Here is a 24345-nt window from a genome sequence, read left to right as displayed (position 1 = left end):
ATATAACAATCTCAATTTTTAGATGTTAAACTACAGCCAGATCAGAGCCACACGATCAGCAGAAAACGATCTAGTTTATACATATATGTCACCGGCAATATAAGCTGTTAATAGATATACATTATTTCCTTTGAATGATGATTTATACTTTTGTGTTTGCGTTTTTTAGATATTATCTTGAAAACTTTAAAAACAATTTATAGGGAAACTTCAAAGAGCAAGCATTGAAATTTACAACGGACAACTTATAGTACTGCAACCACAGTTCATTTTTTAAAACATTAAACTCGTTAACTAAGCGTCTTTTTCGATGTCAGTTGCAGTACTATGGACTTACTGCTTTTAATTGAAAAAAAATCACCATTTGTTTTTTGGCAATAATAACTAATAATAAAATGAAACTGTTGTTCCGTGGTTGTCGTCTGTTGGTGTGGTTCAGAAGGTTTTTTTTATTCATAGATTAAGCCGTTGGTTTTACTGTTTATTAACAGGCACTTGTCTCAGAAAAAAATATATTAAGGTATATATAAGAATTTTTTCTGAGGCAAGTGCCTGTGTGTTTATTGTTTTACACTTGTCATTGTGGGGCCCTTAATTGTTTGCTGTTCGGTGAGAGCAAAGGCTACTTGTTGAAGGCCGTACTTTGACCTATAATTGTTCTTTTTACAACTTGTGACTTGGATGGAAACTTGTCTCATTGACGCTCATACTACATGTTCTTATATCTAATTACCGAAATGATAGTAGCTCATCTAATTACCGAAATGATAGTAGCTCATCTAAATACCGAAAAGATAGTAGCTCATATCTAGACCATCGGTACCTACTTCTACATTTTTGGATTTTATTTTGTATATCTATAGAGTGAAACTGCAGACAACAAAAAACGATAATTAAAACAATAATAATAAGAGTGCACACGCTGAAATGTCTCGCCTTCTATACTAATCATTGATATTATGTTGATAGTCCTAAGTATAAAGCTAAGCTTTATAACAACTGTCACATAAACTTAACATTAACCAAGATTACTAAACATAGACCAATGAACCTTGAAAATGAGGTCACGGTCAGATGAACCATGCCAGGCAGACATGTACAGCTAACAATGCTTCTATACAACATATATAGTTGACCTATTACTTATAGTTTAAGATAATTAGACCAAAACACAAAAACTTAACACTGTGCAACCGTGAAAATGAGGTCACGGTCAAATAAAACCTGTGCGACTGACAGAAAGGTCATAAAATATTTCCATACACCAAATATAGTTGACCTATGGCATATAGTATTAGATAAAAAGACCAAAACTCAAAAACTTAACTTTGACCACTGAACCATGAAAATGAGGTCAAGGTCACATGACATCTGCCCGTTAGACATGTACACCTTACAATCGTTCAATACAACAAATATAGTAGACCTAGTGCATATAGTATGAGAAAAACAGACCAAAACACAAAAATTTAACTTTGACCACTGAACCATGAAAATGAGGTCAGGGTCACATGACATCTGCCTTCTAGACATGTACACCTTACAATCGTTCCATATAACAAATATAGTAGACCTATTGCATATAGTATATGAAAAACAGACCAAAACACAAAAATTTAACTATAACCACCGAACCATGAAAATGAGGTCAAGGTCAGATGACACCTGCCAGTTGGACATGTACACCTTACAGTCCTTCCATACACTGAATATACTAGCCCTATTGCTTATAGTATCTGAGATATGGACTTGACCACCAAAACTTAACCTTGTTCACTGATCCATGAAATGAGGTCGAGGTCAAGTGAAAACTATCTGACAGACATGAGGACCTTGCAAGGTACGCACATATCAAATATAGTTATCCTATTACTTATAATAAGAGAGAATTCAACATTACAAAAAATTTGAACTTTTTTTTCAAGTGGTCACTGAACCATGAAAATGAGGTCAAGGACATTGGACATGTGACTGACGGAAACTTCGTAACATGAGGCATCTATATACAAAGTATGAAGCATCCAGGTCTTCCACCTTCTAAAATATAAAGCTTTTAAGAAGTTAGCTAACACCGCCGCCGCCGCCGCCGCCGGATCACTATCCCTATGTCGAGCTTTCTGCAACAAAAGTTGCAGGCTCGACAAAAAAATGACAAAGTTCATGATGAAAATTAGCATGATTGGTTTTGATAGAGGCAATTGTCCTTATAATCAAATTATTTTTCATGTTGAGCATCCTACTGGAATATTGTTTAATATGTTCAGTTCTTAATATTCTCGTTCTCGGTTTGTTTAGTTGAACTTGTCTGCTTAAGTCATACAGTTTCAAAAAACGCCAGTCTGATGTTCTTATGTAAGACTATTTTTGTGTGTTTTTCAGGGTATTTGCAGGGGTATACTTCGACTAACAAACGAAATATGAGATCTAGTAACTGTTAAATCCATTGGGAGGTTTTATCAATAATTATAGTATTTTTATGCCTGCAGAAATATAAATTGATGTGTAGCAAGTATATATATAAGTATACACCATTGATATAAATTTAGAAATGGGGTTTCAGAATCTAAAATAATGCAAAATAGAGGTTCAATATGACGTAATTAACAACATCACTATATCAGAAAACATTCATTTTTCAGCAGTATTATTGGGCAGTTGCCTCCTTTTAGCATAACAGCAAGTTAGGCTGAAGAAAATTCTTAATGTAGTATCAAAAAGAGATTTAAATGCATGTTTGGGTTCCAGAAGGTACAAATAATATAAAGCTGGTTTATTTTCGAACAGTAGAACTGGGCAGCTCTCTTCTGTAATTTATATTAAAGTCAATTTCTCAGTGGTAATTTCAAATTTGTTTGTGCTGTGCTCCTGTCACATGGTGTTGTCATTCAGGTGATATTTTTTGTATATGGGAGGTGGGGTTGGCTGGTCGTAAGACCGTGTTTAACCCATAGTTTTTTTCTTGGGGTGTCCTGTGCCAGGTCAGGAATTGTTGTCATATAAGGGGACATAGGACCTTTATCAGGACTCTGGGATCGGGTGTTTTTAAGCTCTGGATTTCGGGATTGACCCTTTCCAGATCCCGGAAATTCTTTTTTCGAATTTCAGAATGTCAGGATTTAATTTATTTAAATATGAGACCTCAGGATTTCATGTATTTAAGCCAGGAATTTCGGGATCAGGACGCCTCCTACCGCCCCCTTATATATATATGGTCTGTTCCTGTCTGTGTTGGCGTTTCTTTTTGTTGCGGGTTGTTGTCATCTTCTTATAGTTTATGTATTACATTTTGTTTTAGTTTTTAACCAGGGATTTTTTTTTCTTTGTTGATTTATCTTTTGAACAGTGGTATACTGCTGTTGCCTTTATATATTATAACAGATAAATCTAAATGCAATGCATATTAATGATGTGCTTATTTATAGAGGCCAGGGTGACTATTGTATTTTTACTTTAGAAAGTACTCTTTCAATCATAGATTTGTTCATGATAAAAGATTAAAAAGACTTTGAGACAGAGATATGGTCCTTTACCATAATTGTTTGCCTAACTTGAATTCTCTAAGACAACTTAAGGTCATAATTAGTAAGCCAAATGACATAATTTTACAATAAATATAAATCTAAAATTTTCTTTCAATGGGTCACATGGTTTGATATCAACAACTTCAATCACTCAGACTCTTTGCACTTGGTAAATAGAAAATTCCAAATAAACTTGGATCAGCTTCCTTTATTTTTTGGGTTTGACAACACATGGAAGTTTTTAACAACCTTGACTGGCTATACAGCCCTTGCATGGTCAGATTGGGTTTGATACATACACTTTTCCAGAGATATGTCAGTTTATGTATAGCTCATCTTCATTCTTAGACAAGTTTGTGGCCTAGCAATTAAAAAATAAAATACTATTTTAAAAACTTTATTTTTGTCAAATTTGAATAATATACACAAAAAGAAACAAATACATTAAAATTGTTTATAGTATGAACAAAATTATTACAAAAGGAAGCAAGGTAACAACAAAACATATGTAAACATGTTAAAGATCCTGGATGAACAAAAAAGCATAAAACTATTAAGTATTTCTACTAGTTTTTAAAAGTTTTTCAGTGATCCAGCAGTCAGAGGTTCAATATTGTTCATTTGGTTAAAGGTCTTTGATTTTTATATCATACTTCTTCTGTCAAAGAAACGTTTTGACAATTTTGACACAAGCCTTACAGTAAAATATAATGTTTTATTAATTAAAACACTACGATAGCTGTAGATTCTGAATGGAAAGTCAGAATACATTTGCCTGTTGAATTTGTTGCTGTCTATTTTACATCTATCTGTCTTCTCATTCATTCTTTCATTCACCCATAAACCTTTTCAGAAGACAGACAACTCTTAAACATTTGAAAATATGGATTTAGTACAGAAATGAATCATATAACATTCAACTACTTTAGAAATATGGATTTCAACTGATGTCATAAATAATATATAGATTTACTTTTAACAGCATTTCTTATAATTAATGAACTATTTAAAATGAATAAAAAAACAGTTAATTTCAAGTATACATTCAAAAAGCATTGTTTTATCAAAGAAATACATTTATGAATATACATCGTTTAAATAACCCCCAAAATGAGATAACTCTGATAATTATCTCCCTTTGGATACATAGTGTTCATTAACACAGTTATATACAAGGCATGAAAAATGCTCTGTGTCTACAATAATAAAATGTGGTTGTTTTAAAACTTCATTTCAATATACAAGTACCTGTATAATATTGAAAATCATTAAAATACAATTTATAAAAGAATAATTAGATAGATCAATGATGTAAAATGATAAATGTATAGACAGACATTCTAATGAAATATTTGAATAATGAATAAAAAGTTCAATGTCAGACTCTTAGTTACTTGAATTGCCCTAAAACATAATATTTGTTTTATCACACTAGTTATTCTGATCCAAAATCCACAGAGGGATAAAATTCATGAGAAGAAATTAAAGAATAAAAATAAACTGTGGAAAAGTAAAATCAGTTTCCTGCAGATCATTATCCCTCCGTGGGAATCAGATCAACTTTTACTAATCCACCGTTTGCATCTTGCATTCATTCTCCTCAGGATGCAAATCACTCAGGGGATTGCGGATACAGATACCCAACATGTGTCATATTCATCATATGTTTACCCTTAAATCTAAAGTAAACATCTAGATAAAAATTTTACCAAAAAATTATACCACTATGCCACAATAAAACCTTTACAATTCAAATCTAAACTAAACAATTGTACTAAAACTAAAACTGTCATAGTTTGATACACAACATGTTTTTCTAGTATTGATATGTCTTTATTTTCATGTTGTTCCATACTAACATTTATTCACATCACATCAGAGATTTCCCCCATGAGAACTATTTTGGTATGAAGAGAAAGAGGTATTGTGGGGTATAAATCAGAGACATTAAACTAAAGACATTTAGAGGTCAACATGTAGGTTGTTTTTTTAAATCAGTTTCAATTTTCTGTTATAATTCGTTGTCAGTTTCACCAGTTGAGGAAAAAAATTATGCTTTGAGTTACTTTGAACTCGGGAGGAAAAAATCTGACACTCATTCACACACAGATAGATTAAGTACATGGGTAATTTCAGATATTAGTTGCAAGATGTGGTGATAAGTAGAAGTTTGAAAGCTGATTTAGAAACTTGGAAGTCCCTAAATAATAATTTGTTCCTACAAAGAAGGGCCCTGGTCCCCCCTAAATCTGCCTCAGATCAGTGGCAGATCCATACATTTTCTTAAGAGGGGCTGGGCCCACTGACTGCCAAAGAGGGAGCCCATTCTAGTCATGCAAAATGATTGCCTATATAATCAACTGTATTTTTCCAACAAAAGCCCCTCCCCCCCTAAACATCCCTCTCTGAAGATGACAATCAAACTGTAAAGTACACATGGTTTTAAATACGTGTACATACTGACGTAAATTCAGAAATTTTGAATGCATTCATTATTGCTTTGCTGATCAATAGACATAACAAGGTAGATTAATTATTGCTCTTTAAGGAAATACTACACAAAAATAATTTCATCAAATTTCAAATATATATGAGTTTTCAAATGTGCAAGGCAATAAAAAAAATGTGCAAAATATTCTGAATTTACAGTATATTTGAAGGATTTTGAAGGTAAGATCTCATTAGCAAGCAGATCAAGCAACTGTAAAAATCATGTTAACCTCTAGGAAATAGGAGTGGTCTCAGATGTACATAAGTGGTAGAGCTGCACCTTCATGGATTTCTTAATTTTACAGAAAAAATGAGGTTCATATCAACTAAAATTTTTCCTAGAATCAAACTCATCATACTTAAAACAACATAACTGTCCATTTACACCACATGTTAAAATGTATAAAAACGTCACACTCTGATTATTAAAGGACTATTTCCTTTAAATTATATAACATTCATTTTTCCACAAAAAGTTGTCAAACAAGCACATATGAAATAGCACATCACCTTTGGTAATCTTTACAATGTCATTTCTAGCTATGATGATAATCATGTTTTAAGTTTTTTTTAGCTGTGAAACGTCACAGTATATCTAAACTGAGTGCTTAGTGGCATGTTAAGGCTAATAATATTGAACACTGTGTTGACTAGCAGTAAATCTAAATGTAGTTCTGAAAGACTTTGGACTACTGAAGAGCTGTCACTCCAGGATGACGATTTTCTCTACATATTTCTTCTCTTTGTTATGATCCTTGACCTTGATTTTTCTCTCCCTCTGACGGAGGCTTGGAATCTGGTTTGCTGTCATCTGAAAAGATTCAATATAAAATATATGTATTAAAGTTTACGGAGAAGTACAATATAATTCAAGTCTCCATATAACGACTATTTTAATTTTAATTTTTCAAAACTTTTTGAGAGTATGTGATTAAATACAAGCTTATAGGAAAACTGCCTTCCTCACTTATTTCTGAATGTACCTACTCGATTATGAAATGTTCCAGCTGCATATAGTTTAATTTTGACAATTTCAAAACATAGAGAGAACACCTGAGCTTGACAATATAAAAAAGAAGATGTGGTATGATTGCCAATGAGACAACTATCCACAAAAGACCAAAATGACACAAACATTAACAACTATAGGTTACCGTACGGCCTTCAACAATGAGCAAAGCCCATACCGCATAGTCAGCTATAAAAGGCCCCGATAAGACAATGTAAAACAATTCAAACAAATAAGAGAGCCGTGGTGTAGTGGTTAGTGCATCAGACTACTAACACAAAGGTTCCTGGTTCGATTCCTGTTTGGGATGAAAATTTCAGGAACTCAATTTTCGGCTCTCCCTTGACACCATCTGCGAGTATGGTCTTGAGGAAACGATGATAGTCCGTCGGAAGGGGACGATAAATGGCTGGCCCGTGTTAAGAGCGAGCCATATCTCTTGCATGTTAAAAACACCCTTGTAGATTTCGAAAAAGAGTTAGGTTAATGCCGCTACAAGGCAGCACTCGCACCCGCAAAGTGGAAAGTGATTAATATAAGTTGCAAAACTTGTTTCCCAATCCACTATAAATAAATATGTTTAAACTAATTCAAACAAGAAAACTAAAATGATGGCTGATTTCATTGTATGAAACATTTTAGGCAGAGCTTGATATCTCCTATACAAAATATGATTTCTGTGTTCTATTCATAAAATACTCAGTGACCTGACTTTGTATATGACAACCCCTCCAGTTCATGTTTTAAAGTACAAAATTTATAAGACGCAAATTGGACTAGGTTTACTATCATAGAGGTGAAAGGTCAAGGTCACAGTGACCTATCTCTGGTATCTGTCTCCACCAAGTTTTATCAACCTAATTTCAATGGTACAGAAGCTATGTGCTGGTCATAAAGGAGATTAGGTGGACAGACACCTAGAGGACCTAAAAGACTGACATGGTGATTTGTTTGCAAGTATGAAGCAATGATCATTTCTACAGTTATTCAATTCCTTTTCCACACTGACTGAGTTGAATCACTTTTCCACACTGACTAAGTTAACAAACTATCTTGTCATATTTACTGGTGAGTCGTTGACTATGCCATTGATATTTCCTAGATTTAAGCTAAGAATATCAATGACATATTTATTTTTAGGAAAAGTTAAAATGTAAAATTAAAATTGTTGCAAAAAGCATAATGGGTTCTATCAGTGCCAGACACAAAATAGCTCTAATACAATGGGAACATTTCTCATAACATGATTCAGCAATAGAAATAATTCCCTGTAATTAAGTCAATAAACAATTTTGTAAAGGCCATAGTGAAAAGTCAGCTTTTGTATTGATTAGGATCAATGTCTAGGAATAATTGATAAACTGGGGTAATTATCTCCTACTTTTGCCCCATTTAACACAAATATTGGCATCTTTCTACAAACCAAATATCACATGAAACCAATTTCTATATTGAGCTGAAATATTCAGGAAATTCTTCCATTGTGACAAATATCACTGAATATGGAAAGGACATTATAGGAAAAACCAAGGGAATTTTTACAACAAAGTTGTGAATATGTCATGTTTCATAAATCATTCAAACTGCTTAATTACAAAATCTCCTGACTACCATACAATACAATTCTTTAATAGCAGCATAAACTGAGTAAACAATAGTGATTTCATGCTTCATAACCAAAATAAACTAATAACTTTTAAAATTCAGTGTAAAACTATATTTTCAAACAATAAAACAAGTCGAGGCAGAAATACAACGTAGAAACATGTTCATTCAGCACTAGGGATCTAGAGGACAGACACTTATATATATCTATCTCTAGATTCGCCTTCCGTGACAAGGTAACACTACGACTATTGAAGTTAAATTTTTATAAAGCGAATGTGGTCGAGAGGTCTAGAGGGCTGGACATGAGGCTAAGCGATTGGTGTTGTAGTGTATTAAAGGTGTGAGTTCGTATCCCACTGAGGGATGGACAAAATATTTGTCAGAATAAAAATCTAATTCTAATGTTGGGTGTAATTTTCAGACTTATATATATATTTGTATTAACTCTGAATCTCAAATACACTGATCAGATCCAGTGGTTATATATATTGTATGGTTGTTACTTGCTTAGTCTTGTTTGTATGATATACTTATTTCTAGTACTGTATAATGAATTGAATCATTATCCCATATGGTATATAAAAATTGTTGATTTAGATTGCTGACAATTAAAAAATACATTGTGTAAAAAATAATAATATAACATTTCTGCATGCTTAAAAACATGTCTTTTGTGTATCTTTAGATATGCCTTCTCTAGATTTGCCTTCTGTGACAAGGTAATACTCTACGACTATTGAAGTTATATTTTTATATAGCAGATGTGGTAGAGTGGTCTAGAGTGCTGGACATGAGGCTAAGCGTTTGGTGCTGTAGTATATCAAAGGTAAAAGTTCCAATCCCGCTGAGGGGACAAAAATGTGACCCTATAACAGGAGTTTGAATTAGCTCTGTGTGTGTGTTTGTTTTAGAGATGCATTATTAAGTCTCAGTCATGAGAAGCACCTAATATGAAGATGTTTATAAATGTTTTATTTTTGTTTTTGATGATTTCCTGAAAGCAGAAGAACATGGTTTCTCTAAAAAATCTAGCAATCCTTTGATAAGCAGACATATATACCTGAACAATTTAATTTTTCCATGTCAAATGGAAGCCCTCCTGTGGACACTGCTGCTGCCTTCTCGTCCAGAATATCTGGTACGGCATTCCTTCTCCCTGTACGTCCAGAGTTTACAAAGTCCTCTAACACCACTGAACATTCAACATCTGTCATGGCATCTGGGCTTTTGGCATTTAACTTCTGAAAAATAATAAGAAAATTAGAGTTCTAAACCCAAATGATTGATTCTTGAACCATTCAAATAGTTGCTGCTGGTATAAATCTTATCTTGTTTATGGTCCTGTCAATTCATCTACCTGTAGTTCATTTAAGTGTTGTCTTTGATTTATATTCTTAATTCTATAATGAGATACTGCAGGTTTTTCATGGTTTTCATTGGTTATATACAAGATATTGAGGCTTAACATTTAAGTAAAAATTTGCTATAGCCTTTAATGGAGAATTTGTCAAAACAATGAATATTACAATTTTGGTCATGTTTCCAAGAAAATCGGTAATCAAGAAAAAAAATCGACTGTAGTTTGCTTTAAGTGTCTTCTTCATGTAATTACATTTATAGGTTTATAACAGTTACAATCTGGTTATGTGTTAATCCATCATATATATATAATTCTAAAGATCAATGAAGTCTGCACTTTCTGGTTAAAATTTTAATTAAAATCAACATAATGTCTTACTGAATAAATGGTAAACACATTGAGTTGTTTTCCTCCCTAAAGTCCAATTGGTGAATATTTTGAAATTATTAAGATCTTTTGAGAATTAATATAATTTGTCTTCAGTTATTAACTTAATACAAGTTTTTACATTCAAATATGTCACAGCAACTGCAAAGATTATACAATTATATATATATATAAGTAAATCAATCTGTACAAGATCTGACACTTAATTCTAGATAATTATAATGATGTAACATAATTATATGCATTGTTTTTCAAAGTATAGGTACTTCATCTGGAATGTCAACATTTAACTTCCTCAATGCATCATTCTCAAATTCCCTGACTACATGTATTAGTACTTTAAGTCAATTGTACAAGTGTGAAAACTTTCAGTCAATGATGTTGTTGAGGAAATTATTTGCCATTTCCTAGAATTGAAAATTTCCCAAATCTGCTTGTCCTTAAGTGGTAAATCTTTTTCATGTCAATTTGATTTTTTGGGAGTGGTCAGGAACCATGCAGTATCAAACAATTAGAGGACAACCATTCACTATTCTGGGATGGGGGATTTTTTTCCTGATTGACTATTACATTTACAACTGTTGCTATGCATTCTTATATTTGTCTGAATCTTTGCTGTACAAAAAAATAATTGCACTTTTGTTAACAATTCAGTGGCGTATATTCAGTGGCGTGTAATGGATTCCTGCATTTTGTCTTGCAGAATATTCAAGTTCATCCTGTCTTATGCAAGGTTATTTATATATAGTTTTCGGCTTTTACCTGGCCGAGCTGGCCAGTTATATCCATGTTTAACATCCTCCTGCATGTATCATGAATGGGTCTAAATGACAGATGGTGAACTCATAACTTCATAACACCAAACTTTGATAGCCATATTTGACTTATAATACTTAGATTCTAGGAAATTTAATTAATAATTTGAAATTGCAATGAAAAATCCTAATATATCATGTGATCTCACTGATTACCAAATGTACATATATACTGACATCCATTGATATACAAATCTCAATATTGAGCTGAAATATTCAGGAAATTCTTCCATTGTGACAAATATCACTGAATATGGAAAGGACATTATAGGAAAAACCAGTGATCTCACTGATTACCAGTTAATCCTCTTTATTAATGATTTTTATTATTCCCTTTACATCTATGAAGATCAATGGTGCAATTTCTATATTGCTTAAATGGTCCCTGTGTGGTACGTTTATGGACAAACAAGAAATAAAATAGCAAAAGCATATTGTTTTATGAAAAAAAAGAGATATGATTGTTTTAGCAAATAAGGTGCATGCTGTATTAAGCCTATAATGAATGAAAAATAAAAATTCAACTCGCTTAACAGATATTGTAATAAACAACTGTTTTTATAACTGATCTGAGAGTAGCACAAAAGTTTTTCTTTTACCATATTGAGCTATAGTACTCTTACCTTAAGACAATACATACATCATTCGTAAATATAGCTCAACATGCAGACTTCTTATACGTTCAGGTATTTCACATCCAATTTTTTATGGAAATATTCTTTATAAAGCACAAAGGTGTCAGTATTCACCTCAAAAACTAACAAAACCTTTGAATAGACTTATTAAGAAGAGATATAGTTACGATACTGTTGTCAGGCCATTAAAGATTGCATATTTTGGCGTTAATATTGATTCACTTATAGGGTCTTTGCATCGGAACTAAACACATTTATTCAAAAACCAGTTGTTGGCATGACACGAGTTATGTTCTTCTAATATATGTTATGATGGTATGATACTAAACCCCTAACGGGAAGGATTGTGCCTGATGTTTATATGATGAAATCATAATCTTTCAGTCAGTTTAATTGAAGTCTGGAGCTGGCATGTCAGTTAACTGCTAGTAGTCTGTTGTTATTTATGTATTATTGTCATTTTGTTTATTTTCTTTGGTTACATCTTCTGACATCAGACTCGGACTTCTCTTGGACTGAATTTTAATGTGTGTATTAATTGTTATGCGTTTACTTTTCTACATTGGCTAGAGGTATAGGGGGAGGGTTGAGATCTCACAAACATGTTTAACCCTGCCGCATTTTTGCGCCTGTCCCAAGTCAGGAGCCTCTGGCCTAGTCTTGTATTATTTTAATTTTAGTTTCTTGTGTACAATTTGGAAATTAGTATGGCGTTCATTATCACTGAACTAGTATATATTTGTTTAGGGGCCAGCTGAAGGACGCCTCCGGGTGCCGGAATTTCTCGCTACATTGAAGACCTGTTGGTGACCTTCTGCTGTTGTTTTTTTCTATGGTCAGGTTGTTGTCTCTTAGGCACATTCCCCATTTCCATTCTCAATTTTATTATAAGTCATAAATTGAAGGAAGGGTTAAAAGTGTATATAACTAATAAAATACTTGGTCAAAATGCAACAATTACACCAAGATAACTGAAATCTCCAGCATTCCTTTGATTCCCCACTGTATCAATTAAGAGATAACTGTATTGTATTTGAAGCTTTAAAGACGTCCATCGGTAGTTTTACTGTCACAAATTTAGTTTACCTGGCGACGCGTAGCAGGGACAGGTAAAAGGGTATTTGCGACAGTAAAACTACCGATGGACGTCCGAAAAGCTTCAAATACAATACAGTTATATGCAAAACAAGTTCATAATTAAATTACAATCATTATTTCAGTGTAAAATCTTCATTAAAAAAAATCCGCGAAAAGATGTTATCTTCTTTGGTCCAAACACTAGATGACGTCATAGGTATGCTTCCAGCATCAAACATAAACACCGGGCGTTTTCTGGCTTCTGTGCCACTTCAAAATGTAATAAAATTGGATAAAAAGAGGATTTTTAGGTGCAACATGTGAGTTTTATGGCTTATTATTGTAGAAATTACATGTCAATACATTCAGCAATTCAAAATGTCGGCTACCTTAGTTACAGACAAGGAGATAGAGAATTTTACGCTAACTGTCATCCAATCAGAACTATTGATACAAACTAATTGCATTAGAATTGATGTTTGAATTATTGAAGATAAATTTACAAAAAGTTATTGTATGAAAGATATATCATTTCAACAAAGGAAATGGGGTTACCCTCGGAGTTTTAACCTCCAAAAGGAGTGGTACATGTATCACCCTCGGAGTTTTAACCTCCAAAAGGAGTGGTACATGTATCACCCTCGGAGTTTTAATCTCCAAAAGGAGTGGTACATGTATCACCCTCGGAGTTTTAACCTCCAAAAGCAGTGGTACATGTATCACCCTCGGAGTTTTAACCTCCAAAAGGAGTGGTACATGTATCACCCTCGGAGTTTTAACCTCCAAAAGGAGTGGTACATGTATCACCCTCGGAGTTTTAACCTCCAAAAGGAGTGGTACATGTATCACCCTCTGAGTTTTAACCTCCAAAAGGAGTGGTACATGTATCACCCTCGGAGTTTTAACCTCCAAAAGGAGTGGTACATGTATCACCCTCTGAGTTTTAACCTCCAAAAGGAGTGGTACATGTATCACCCTCTGAGTTTTAACCTCCAAAAGGAGTGGTACATGTATCACCCTCGGAGTTTTAACCTCCAAAAGGAGTGGTACATGTATCACCCTCGGAGTTTTAACCTCCAAAAGGAGTGGTACATGTATCACCCTCGGAGTTTTAACCTCCAAAAGGAGTGGTACATGTATCACCCTCGGAGTTTTAACCTCCAAAAGGAGTGGTACATGTATCACCCTCGGAGTTTTAATCTCCAAAAGCAGTGGTACATGTATCAACCAATTAATTGTAATATAAACGGAGAATGTGTCCATCAGGACACAGATGGCATCCCACGATAACACGATATGCCCCTTAAGTGAAGTCATATATGAATTTTTAAATACTACAAAAATCTTCTTTTACTCTCAGTGCCTTATATGGATAATAAAATAAAAATATCAGTTTACCTCACTTATTGCAGAAGGCTCCAAAAATGAAAATAGCAACAAAGTTTCTAGATTCAAGATTCAAAGTTTTATTATCCTAGCTCAGACACAACAGTGTACAAGAGGTCAATATACATACATAAATAGACGAAATATCTATACAGTCAGGAAGTCCTCTATTGCATTAAGATTCTTTCAAAAACTTTGAAAAATAATATTAGCTTAATTAAGACAATTAATGAGTAGTTCTATCTGAGTAATATTGCATGATATCAGCTATCACAGCCATTTTAAATGTTATGTTCTTTAATTATGTAATTGACCATTTGCAAAAAAATCAAAGCACAAATCAGTGGATAATTAAGGTAAGTTATTATATGGGTCCAGGAAAATACAATTAGGTAATTGGACTTCTTTTTGTAGAAAAATCTGCAGAGGAAACATTCATCATTTGAAAAAAGAAAGATTGAGCCAATATTATGATGATGACACATTTGTCTGCAGGTTGAAGCAATTATTATAAATCCAAGATTATTGCAAGAAGAGGATCCAAGCTAAGCAAATGTTTTTGGCTTTACAAATCTCAGCCTAATGAAACTATCTGACATGATCTCCACTGGTATCACGACCTTAACTTATCTTAACATTTGTTATTGTCTAAAGCACTTATAATCCTGATAATCTGGAGACTAACAGGATTATCAATTCCTTATTAGTATATTAGTAGGTGTAACTGTGTTTAAACTTTTAGATCATTTAAAAACAGTCTGCAACAACAAGTTAATCACCTGTATCTGATTAATTCTGCTTATAAATGGAAATTAAAAAAAATTAAGAACCTTAGAAATATAAAATATTTGTTTTTTGTTATTTTTTTTTACACAATTTTTTCTTCTTGTTTGAATAGTTTTACATTTGTCATCTCATGGGCTTTTAAAACTGACTTTGCCTATTATTGACAGCCGTACGGTGAACTATAGTTGTTAATTTTTGTGTCATTTGGTCTCTTGTGAAGAGTTGTCTATGGCAAGCCGTTTTGCTATTTATTCTTACTTCAAGATATCTCATAACCTTTATAAGATATCTTATATAGTTTATAAATAGAGATTAATACATGGCCTTTTCCATATCAGCCTGGGTATCATCCCGAGACCCCCATATCAGCCCGAGACGGAGTCGAGGTGCTGATATGGGTCGAGGGATGATACCCAGGCTGATATGGAAAAGGCCATGTATTAATCGCTTTATCATATATTTCCGACAATAGTTTTATGTAAGGCAAATAAACTTATACAATAACTAAAACAGTCAAACACTTTATAAAGAAAATTAAAATTATGAATCAAATATACTATAGTTGTCCAACAGCATCATTAACTCCTTATATATTTATGGTAACATATCCTATAGAGGCATTTTGAAACATTGAAAATTTGGAAGAGTTTTACGATCATTACTACTCCATGTTTGTTGTACTATAAAATGATTCATAATTGTCAATGGCATTTGTTAGCAAGTATTAAACTATCCCAACAAAAGTTCCCGTAAATTTTGACGTCGTCATTAAAAACATCTGACGTCACAATGGAAAAGTAAACAACCGATACCGGAAACACCGGAAGTAACTTGCACGAGAGGCACTGATATGGGTTTTTTGCACGAGAGGCACTTGATATGGGTTATCAGCCCGGGTGGGAAGATATGGCTTGTGCACTTCCGCCCATTACACATATGCAAAAGCTATCATATTAATGCTAAGTATATGATAAGATATCTTATATAGTTTATAAGATATCTCATATAATTTATAAGATATCTTATATAGTTTATAAGATATCTTATATAGTTTATAAGATATCTTATATAGTTTATATGATATCTCATATAATTTATCAGATATCTTATATAATTGTCTTTATAAGATATCTCATAAACTATATAAGATATCTTATAAACTATATGAGATATCTTATAAACAATATAATATCTTATAAATAATATAAGATATCTTAAATAAAAATGGTTTATAAGATATCTCATATACTTTAGAAGATATCTTATAAAGTATATAAAATATCTTATAAATTTTAGGAGATATCTTATATAACATTAAAGATATCTCATATAATATACAAGATATCTCATAAAAATGAAATTATCTATTAAAGGAGATATATTATATATTATAGGAGATATCTTATTTAGTTTATAAGATATCTCCTAAAGATTATAAGATATCTCCTAAAGTTTATAAGATATCTCCTAAAGTTTATAAGATATCTCCTAAAGTTTATAAGATATCTTATATAGTTTATCAGATATCTTATATAGTTTATCAGATATCTTATATAATTGTCTTCATAAGGTATCTCATAAACTATATAAGATATCTTATAAACTATATGAGATATCTTATAAACTATATAAGATATCTTATATAAAAATTGTTTATAAGATATCTTATAAAGTATGTAAGATATCATATAAACTTTATGAGATATCTTATATAACATTAAAGATATCTTATATAATATATGAGATATCTTATAAAAATGAAATTATATAAGATATCTTATATATTAAAGGAGATATCTTATATAAGATATGTTATATATTATAGGAGATATCTTGAAATTCGAATAAATAGTAAAACAGCTTGCCATAGTTGTCTCATCAGCAATCACACCACATCTTCTTTTTTATACTTAGATTTAATAGAAATATAGTATTTCTTTCTTAAATTTGTGGAGACAGTAATATGTATAAATTGCAAGCACTGGGTATAAAAATTAATGGGTAAATTCCTTGCAAATTTGTAAATAACACAACAGCTGTTTTATAAAGTTAATAATTTTTGAGTTAATTTACAGTAACAATATATGAGGTTGTATCATAGTTATGTTGTATTATCAATTCATAAATGCTTGAAGTAAGTTCAAAAGGGCAAATGTGCAGGGTTTCTTTCATTCTAACAAAAAACTACAAAATCATAATTTTTCAAACAAAAAATTCTATTTGAAGTTTAAACCTCATGTCTTAAGATGTGTAGATTTAATTCTTTTTTTATTATAATGTCTTTCCATGTAAAAGGTTACCGAAACATGAAAAATTAGTTCCAAACAGCAATTAATATAATGTAAAGCACTAATAAAAAGTAACATTTTTGCATTTTTAATTTTATGGTTATGTACATAAAATTATTGGAAAATATTTTAGATCTTCATTCTTCTACATAGACTTAACTCTCTCTGGTATTAAAACTTTGTTAGGATTTCATAAATGTTTAAAATCAAGCACATTCAGGAAAATTGGCCATAATCATAAATATAAGAAGATGTGGTTTGATTGAATAAGACAACTCTTCATAAGAAACTGAATGTCATAGAAGTTAACAAATGTAGATACTGTATGACCTTCAACAATGAGCAAAACCAATACTACATATTAAAACAGCTATAAAAGGCCCTGCAATGACAAATTGTACACAATTCAAAGAAGAAAACTGGCAGCCTGATTTATGTACAAAACAATGAATTAAAAATCAAATATGATATATACAACAACAAATGATAATAACAACTGAATTACAGGCTCCTGACTTAATTGGGACATTTATATATAGAATGTGGCATTTTGAAGGTACCAAACCTTCACAGTGGTGTAACATCAGCATAACATAGAAACAAACTCAGCAAAACAATAAACAAAAAAAATAAATATCAGAAACAGCAAAAAAACAAATACTCAATTACAAGCTGCAGACTTTAAGTGAGGTACATATTGAACGTGGCATCATGTTCAACTAGTTTTTGTTTGTACCCTATTGTATACATTGTTATTTTTATTGAAGGTATGCAAAAAACATAAAGATTTCCAATTTGGCTTTGACTCAGATATACCAACAATAAATACTTATTGACTTAAGACACAATCTGTCTCCCCAACCGTTAGTAAATCAATGAAAAACTATAAAACATGATCTTGACACCGAAGATATGGGGAAAAAAGCTTTCATTGATCTCAGCTAACTATAGTAAAACCAAAACTATATACAATGTAAACAATATATTTTCTTTATATTCATTTCAAATGAATGAGGGATATATATTACTTTAAACATGAATCATAAACATTTCTATATAAGTGCTGCATTTATCTGTTTACATTCTGGGTAAAACTTCCCAATTGTAGTCATACAAAGAAACGCATATTTTTATATGACATGAAGACAACTAGCTGACATGTGAAATTCAAAATAAGATCAAACCAGAATATTAGGCTACAGGACACCTCAGTGCAGCCTTGTTCACTGTGTGACTTATAATCATGTTTGATATACAAAAAAGGAGATGTTATTGATATGATTGTCAATGAGACAAAAATCCACCAGAGTTCAAATAAAGTTGATATGAACAATTTATATTTTACTGCCACTGTTAAACAAAACAATACCAAAAAGTCCCAGTGGGGGATCCAGAAATTTTTGTAAGGGGGGCCCACTGACTGCCTAAGAGGGGGGCCACTCCAGTCATGCTTCAATGATTTCCTATATAATCAACCAAATTTTTCCCACAAAAGGGGAGCCTGGGGCCCCAGAAAAAACCTCTAAATCTGCCTCGTAGTCCGCTTAAATAAGACCTGGCATAAAAAATATTAAACAATTCAAACTTAAAATTGAGAATACTTTACTTCATAATTAACTGTGTACTAAGTTTTATGTTAAAGTGGCTGCAAACTACATGTACCTTATATTATAAATCTAAAACTTTAGCTTGAAGGTAGACCCGTGAATGCACTACCCATAAAAAAATTAGACAGATAGAATGACTTGGACCGAGAGACCAATAAACATGCAAACATAATGCCCAATAGTATTATCTTTGGAGGGGGAAGAAATATTGTAATATGTTTCACATGAAATCAGGTTCATTAAATCAGTAACAACAAACTGATTAACTGTTGGAGCTTTGGATAAATTTTTCCATTACTTAGTGTGTTCTATAAAGGTCTTTTGGATCCTTCTAGAATACATATATACTAATTGAATTTAACCTGTGCTAAAGCAGTTTTATTAGTCTGCATCCTCAACAGTATTAATATTTCCTAAAATCAATGGCTTAAGCTTCAGGCTCCCAACATTTGTTGTTAATAAGGTTTGTTTCCTTTCTTGGATGGGTTTCGGTCAAGCATGTGTAGCATGTCCATGATCTCAGCACTCATTTATCTCAGGGACAGTACCGTACTAAGATCATTTTCTTGCAGGGTTCTCACTAGGAATTCTTGTATAATAAGTCTATCTATCTGTCTGTCTGTCACTGTTAGTGTGTATTGCAACAAATTAGTTTCCTAAATTGTGCTTTTACATTTAGGATTCAAATTAATGCCTTAATTAAATTATAAACTTGTCTGGGTGACTAAAAACGCTGTAAGGCTTAGATCTGTGCAGTTTTCTTATCAGTATATTTAGTTTAAGCCTTCTCACATATCCTGCTCACATTGATTTTTGTCTTTTTGGTCTTAGAAACTATCACCACTGATCTTACTGATGAAACACATGTTGGAGTCATTAAATTTAGCATTGGTATAAACTGTAAATTCAGAAATTATTGCGTGCATTTGTTATTGCGATTTTGTCATTTTAGACTTAAATGCAATTTAATTTTTACGATTTTGAGAAAAATCTTGTTTAATTCATATAAAATATTTCACAATGCGAGTTTAATTTATTGCATTTACTACTCTGTGGCATTTTTCGCAACAATAAAAACCTCGCAATAATTTCTGAATTTACAGTAGTCATTTAGTTTAGTTAGCAAAAGTTGATGTTGACAGTGCTTTTCAGGGTCTTTATTTTGCAAGCCATCCACTTAAACACACATTTACTTATGACGTAAACAAGCAAAGAAACCAGACTTGTGTAGAATCATTGAAAATTTGTCAAAAAATCACATCATATACTCTGAAATAACTGAATGCTAGAAGTAATATGAGATACAGTACTAGAATATCAATTTACACCCAGACTATAAATCTCAGTGGCGGATCCAGATCTTTTCATAAGGGGGGACCTATCCAGTCATCAGTGATTCCCTATATAATCCCCCCCCCCTTGATCCACCTATGTCATGTATGTATCTATGAGAAAACAACAATATCTATATTGTACTGTATACTTCACTACTAAATAAAATGAAACTATTGAAAACAAGTTTCCTGTGTATAGTAATCAAATGACCCACAGGAAGGGAAATTAAAATGATTAAATAATATTTCTAAAATTGTTTAATTTTTGCTGATAATACATATCATATTCTGTTCTTGTGTTTTATTTTATCACATAGCAAACTTTTGAAACAGTTATGTCATGATGATGAGTTTATTGTCATAATAAAAATTTGAATTAAACTAAATATAATATCAAAGACTTAGGCCTTTGCCTTTGGTGAACATCAGAGAAACATGGCAGTATGAAGTTAATAAATTTGCTAATTGATGTTATCGATAAAAATCATATTTTTGTTTAAACAAGAGAAATGAGATGTTATAATTAATTTGTCATCACTTTGAAAATCATTTACCTTTCAAATATCCTGAAAATCTATCATAAACTGCAGTTAACTTGTTTAATTCCCAGGAAATAGATGATATATAGTAATATGGCCACACAATATATTAATACACTTAAAAAAAACTCAATAAATCCTATAAATGTTTTAGTCCATAAAAAACCATAAAATCCAAGAAATTCACTAAAATTTATATCCACATGGCATCTGAATCACATGTTTACAAAATGCACACCATATATATAATCGTCCAGATTACTACGATCCCTTCTATTCATGTATTAATTCCACGTCTAATTAGTCAGAATCAATACTTAAATCCTGACTGAATAAATATTTAAAATCCCCTTGTACTATATTTTATTGTTTTCATAAACAGTACCGCTACAAACTGTAACAATACAATTGTTCACAACTAGGTATTATAAATCCACACCACACTCATTAAGCTGATATTTCCATTCAAATGTGCCAACTACTTTTTGTCTGCACAAATTTCACGACAGAATCATTTTAATACAACCCTGTAGCTCTAGTCATCAAGGATTGCAAGTCAATTATTTCAGAGTGTAAATTGAATCCCAATGCATTTGTCAATAAATGTCTTACTTGAATAAACATACCTCTCCCTAATTAATTTCAAATTAAATCGTCAGTATCTAATTTGTATCCATTAAATAGTATCAGGTTGACAAAATGAAATTCAATGACAAGACTTAGACGTAAAGCATTAGGATGGATTACTGCAGAGTATAAAGTCCTATCGACCAGGGATAATGGTGAGAGTATCTTTATTAGGTATTACTGTATCTTGACTTAGAATTAATTTAGGATTGATTCAGCATTTATGGGTCACTCTCTCTTAACATTTACTCAATATCTCTTTTATTGACAGTAACTTTTGATGAATTAAACAGAAAATACAGGATAAATGTGAATACAGTATTTTTGTTGGGGTTCATGTTGCAAAGTTTTCTATGCTGTTTTTTGTAAAGAGTACAATACATTTTCACCATATTTCAGTTTTAGCCATTATGGTGTCAATTATGATGTTGAATGTCCCTTTGATATCTTCCACCAGCTCTCTTTAATTAAAGGAAAACATAAAATGTGGAATTTATTATTCAATGCTTTTTTCTGGTCCCTATAACTACCTACTACAAATCATTTTTGCAAAAAAGAACAGAAAATCCAAAATAACTCAGAGGCCCTGAAATTCAATATAAAAATAAGTAGATATGTAATGATTACCAATAAGACATAACTCTTGTCAACAGAGGCCCTGAGATTTAATATCAACCAGAGACCAAAGACAAACTATCAACCAGAGACCAAAGAACAAGTTTGTCCTGTCATTGAGAATAAAATGTTAACCTGTAATGTTCAAAACAAAACAAATGTCAATAGATCAACCAGAGAAAAATGGCTGTCAGTTGCAGATGTGTTGGTGCTTGAACATGTTTAAGTTGTTGTGTGATATAATGGCCTATATCAATGTTGTTTTTCTGGCGCAAAAGCAAAAAAGTAAAATCTTGCATACTCCTGCCTTTAAGTTGTCTATTGTACTGATAGTAATCAGTTGAAGTGCTTCATATGAATTGATCTATTTTGTAGGTTCTACATACCTTTTTATTTTATTAATCATGATATATGTATCATTATATATCAAATGTATATATATTATATGTCCATATGTTCAGACCTGTTCCAAGCTATGATGAACTTCTCAGTCCTTAGTAATTGATAAACTTATTTACATCTTATCTAAACTGGGAAAGAACTACAATGATGATGTATAATGTACTGCAGAAAATTGTTGATGACTTTAAGTTGATCTCTCAATGTGTTTCGTCTTATGCTGCGTTGCTGCCTTAGTAACATTTTTTTTTAGCTGCCCTACACTATTTACCCTACATATAGATAAATTGATATCCATATGACCTGGTTAAAAGATCATTTAATTTTGACAACAAATCAACACTCTAAAACTCTTTAAATGCTATTTGATGACCTTTTAACCGTAGTTTTTTTTAATGCTTCATGTTTAACATTACACGTTCCTGGAAAACCCATATTTTTTAAGGTTTAAAGTTGTCAAACACCTATTGATCTGAGCAAGCACTTCCAGACTTTCATAGTTCGTTAGGTATAAGTTCAATAAAGGGGAATTTAATCAGTCACTTAATTTCACTGTCATTAAGTTAAATGTCAGGCAAGATAACATTTAGTTTAGTTTCCTTAAATAATTATACATCAATGTTTTTTCTTTTGAAAGTCAAATTTAGCTGAAAGTTTATTCATGCCTTCTAGTTATAATTCAGGCAGAATTACTTAACTGATATTTATTACACAAAGTAAAGTGCAAAGGACTAAATAAGTCCAGGTAGTTTGCAGTTTCAATAATCTGGATTGATCAATATTGTTGTTTGGGAAAAAAGTTTTGTGGATTTGTGGAAAAATAAATAAAATTCCTGGTTTTCTTGAAAAAAAATATATAAAAACAGAATAAACAGCTGCGCTATGAGCGCTTGATACGCCCGACGTCTTGTGTGGAAGTTTTATGCAATAATCATAAATAGTTTCTGAGAAAGTTTTAAGCAATAATCATTTATTTTTTTTGAGACACGGCGGGACATGTGAACCCCACCCTGTTTTTTATTTACAAAAAACTTAATATCACTAAAATAGAATTTAAGAAAAAGTATACAGATCTTTAGATTAATATAACAAAGAAGTGTGTAAAGTTTTCAGCAAAAATCATAAATCATTTTTGTGATACGGCACAATATGTAAAAAAACCCTCCCACTTTTTTACAAAATACTCAATAACTCAAAAATGAAATTTTGAATCATCAACAAAAAGTATACAGATCTTAAGATTAATATAACAAAGAAGTGTGTGAAGTTTTAAGCAATAATCATAAATCATTTTTGAGATACGGCGCGACATGTAAAAAAACCCTCCCCCTTTTTTACAAAATACTCAATAACTCAAAAATGAAATTTTGAATCATCAACAAAAAGTATACAGATCCTAAGATTAATATAACAAAGAAGTGTGTAAAGTTTTAAGCAATATGAAAAAAAATCACACCACTGTTTTAGTTACAAAGTGCCGTAACTCAAAAAGTTTAAATCTTATTTTAACCAAAAAGTATACAGATCATTTGACAACCACAAGAAACAACTATATTAAGTTTTATGAAATTTAGATAAATAAAGGCAACAGTAGTATACCGCTGTTCAAAACTCATAAATGCATGGACAAAAAACAAAATCGGGGTAAAAAACTAAAACTGAGGGAAACGCATTAAATATTAGAGGAGAACAACGACACAACATTAAAATATAACACACACAGCAAAAGGAAAACTTTTAGATAAGTCGTTCTCAAGTTACAGTGCGACATGTTTACGCCGGACAGACGGAAAGACGGACGGACACCAGACATTTGTATACCATAATAAGTCCCGTCAAAATTTTGATGGGCGTATAAAAAT

At 31.8% G+C, this 24345-nt stretch overlaps 1 protein-coding gene across 6 annotated transcripts in view; it reads right to left on the bottom strand.

Annotated features, from left to right (window-relative positions):
* Positions 1–3902: 3902 nt before the first annotated feature.
* The window catches only part of LOC143054134 (cAMP-dependent protein kinase inhibitor beta-like), a 57596-nt gene continuing 37153 nt past the window's right edge, over positions 3903–24345 (bottom strand). For 4 of the 6 annotated variants that reach the window (XM_076227041.1, XM_076227039.1, XM_076227040.1 and 1 more), the window contains 2 exons: positions 9689–9869; positions 3903–6822 (listed from right to left, as the gene is read on the bottom strand). In XM_076227041.1, the coding sequence (XP_076083156.1) occupies positions 6758–6822; positions 9689–9842 (219 nt within the window). In that variant the 5' untranslated portion in view covers positions 9843–9869 and the 3' untranslated portion in view covers positions 3903–6757. Of the gene's footprint in view, positions 6823–9688; positions 9870–10366; positions 10392–20857; positions 21087–24345 lie in introns of those variants that run through there. The other 2 variants (XM_076227042.1, XM_076227043.1) reach the window with 2 other exon arrangements.

Source organism: Mytilus galloprovincialis, chromosome 12 (assembly GCF_965363235.1).
Source record: "Mytilus galloprovincialis chromosome 12, xbMytGall1.hap1.1, whole genome shotgun sequence".
NCBI lineage: Eukaryota > Metazoa > Mollusca > Bivalvia > Mytilida > Mytilidae > Mytilus > Mytilus galloprovincialis.
Note: the sequence above shows the minus strand (reverse complement) of the source record. Positions and strands in the feature narration are given on the sequence as shown.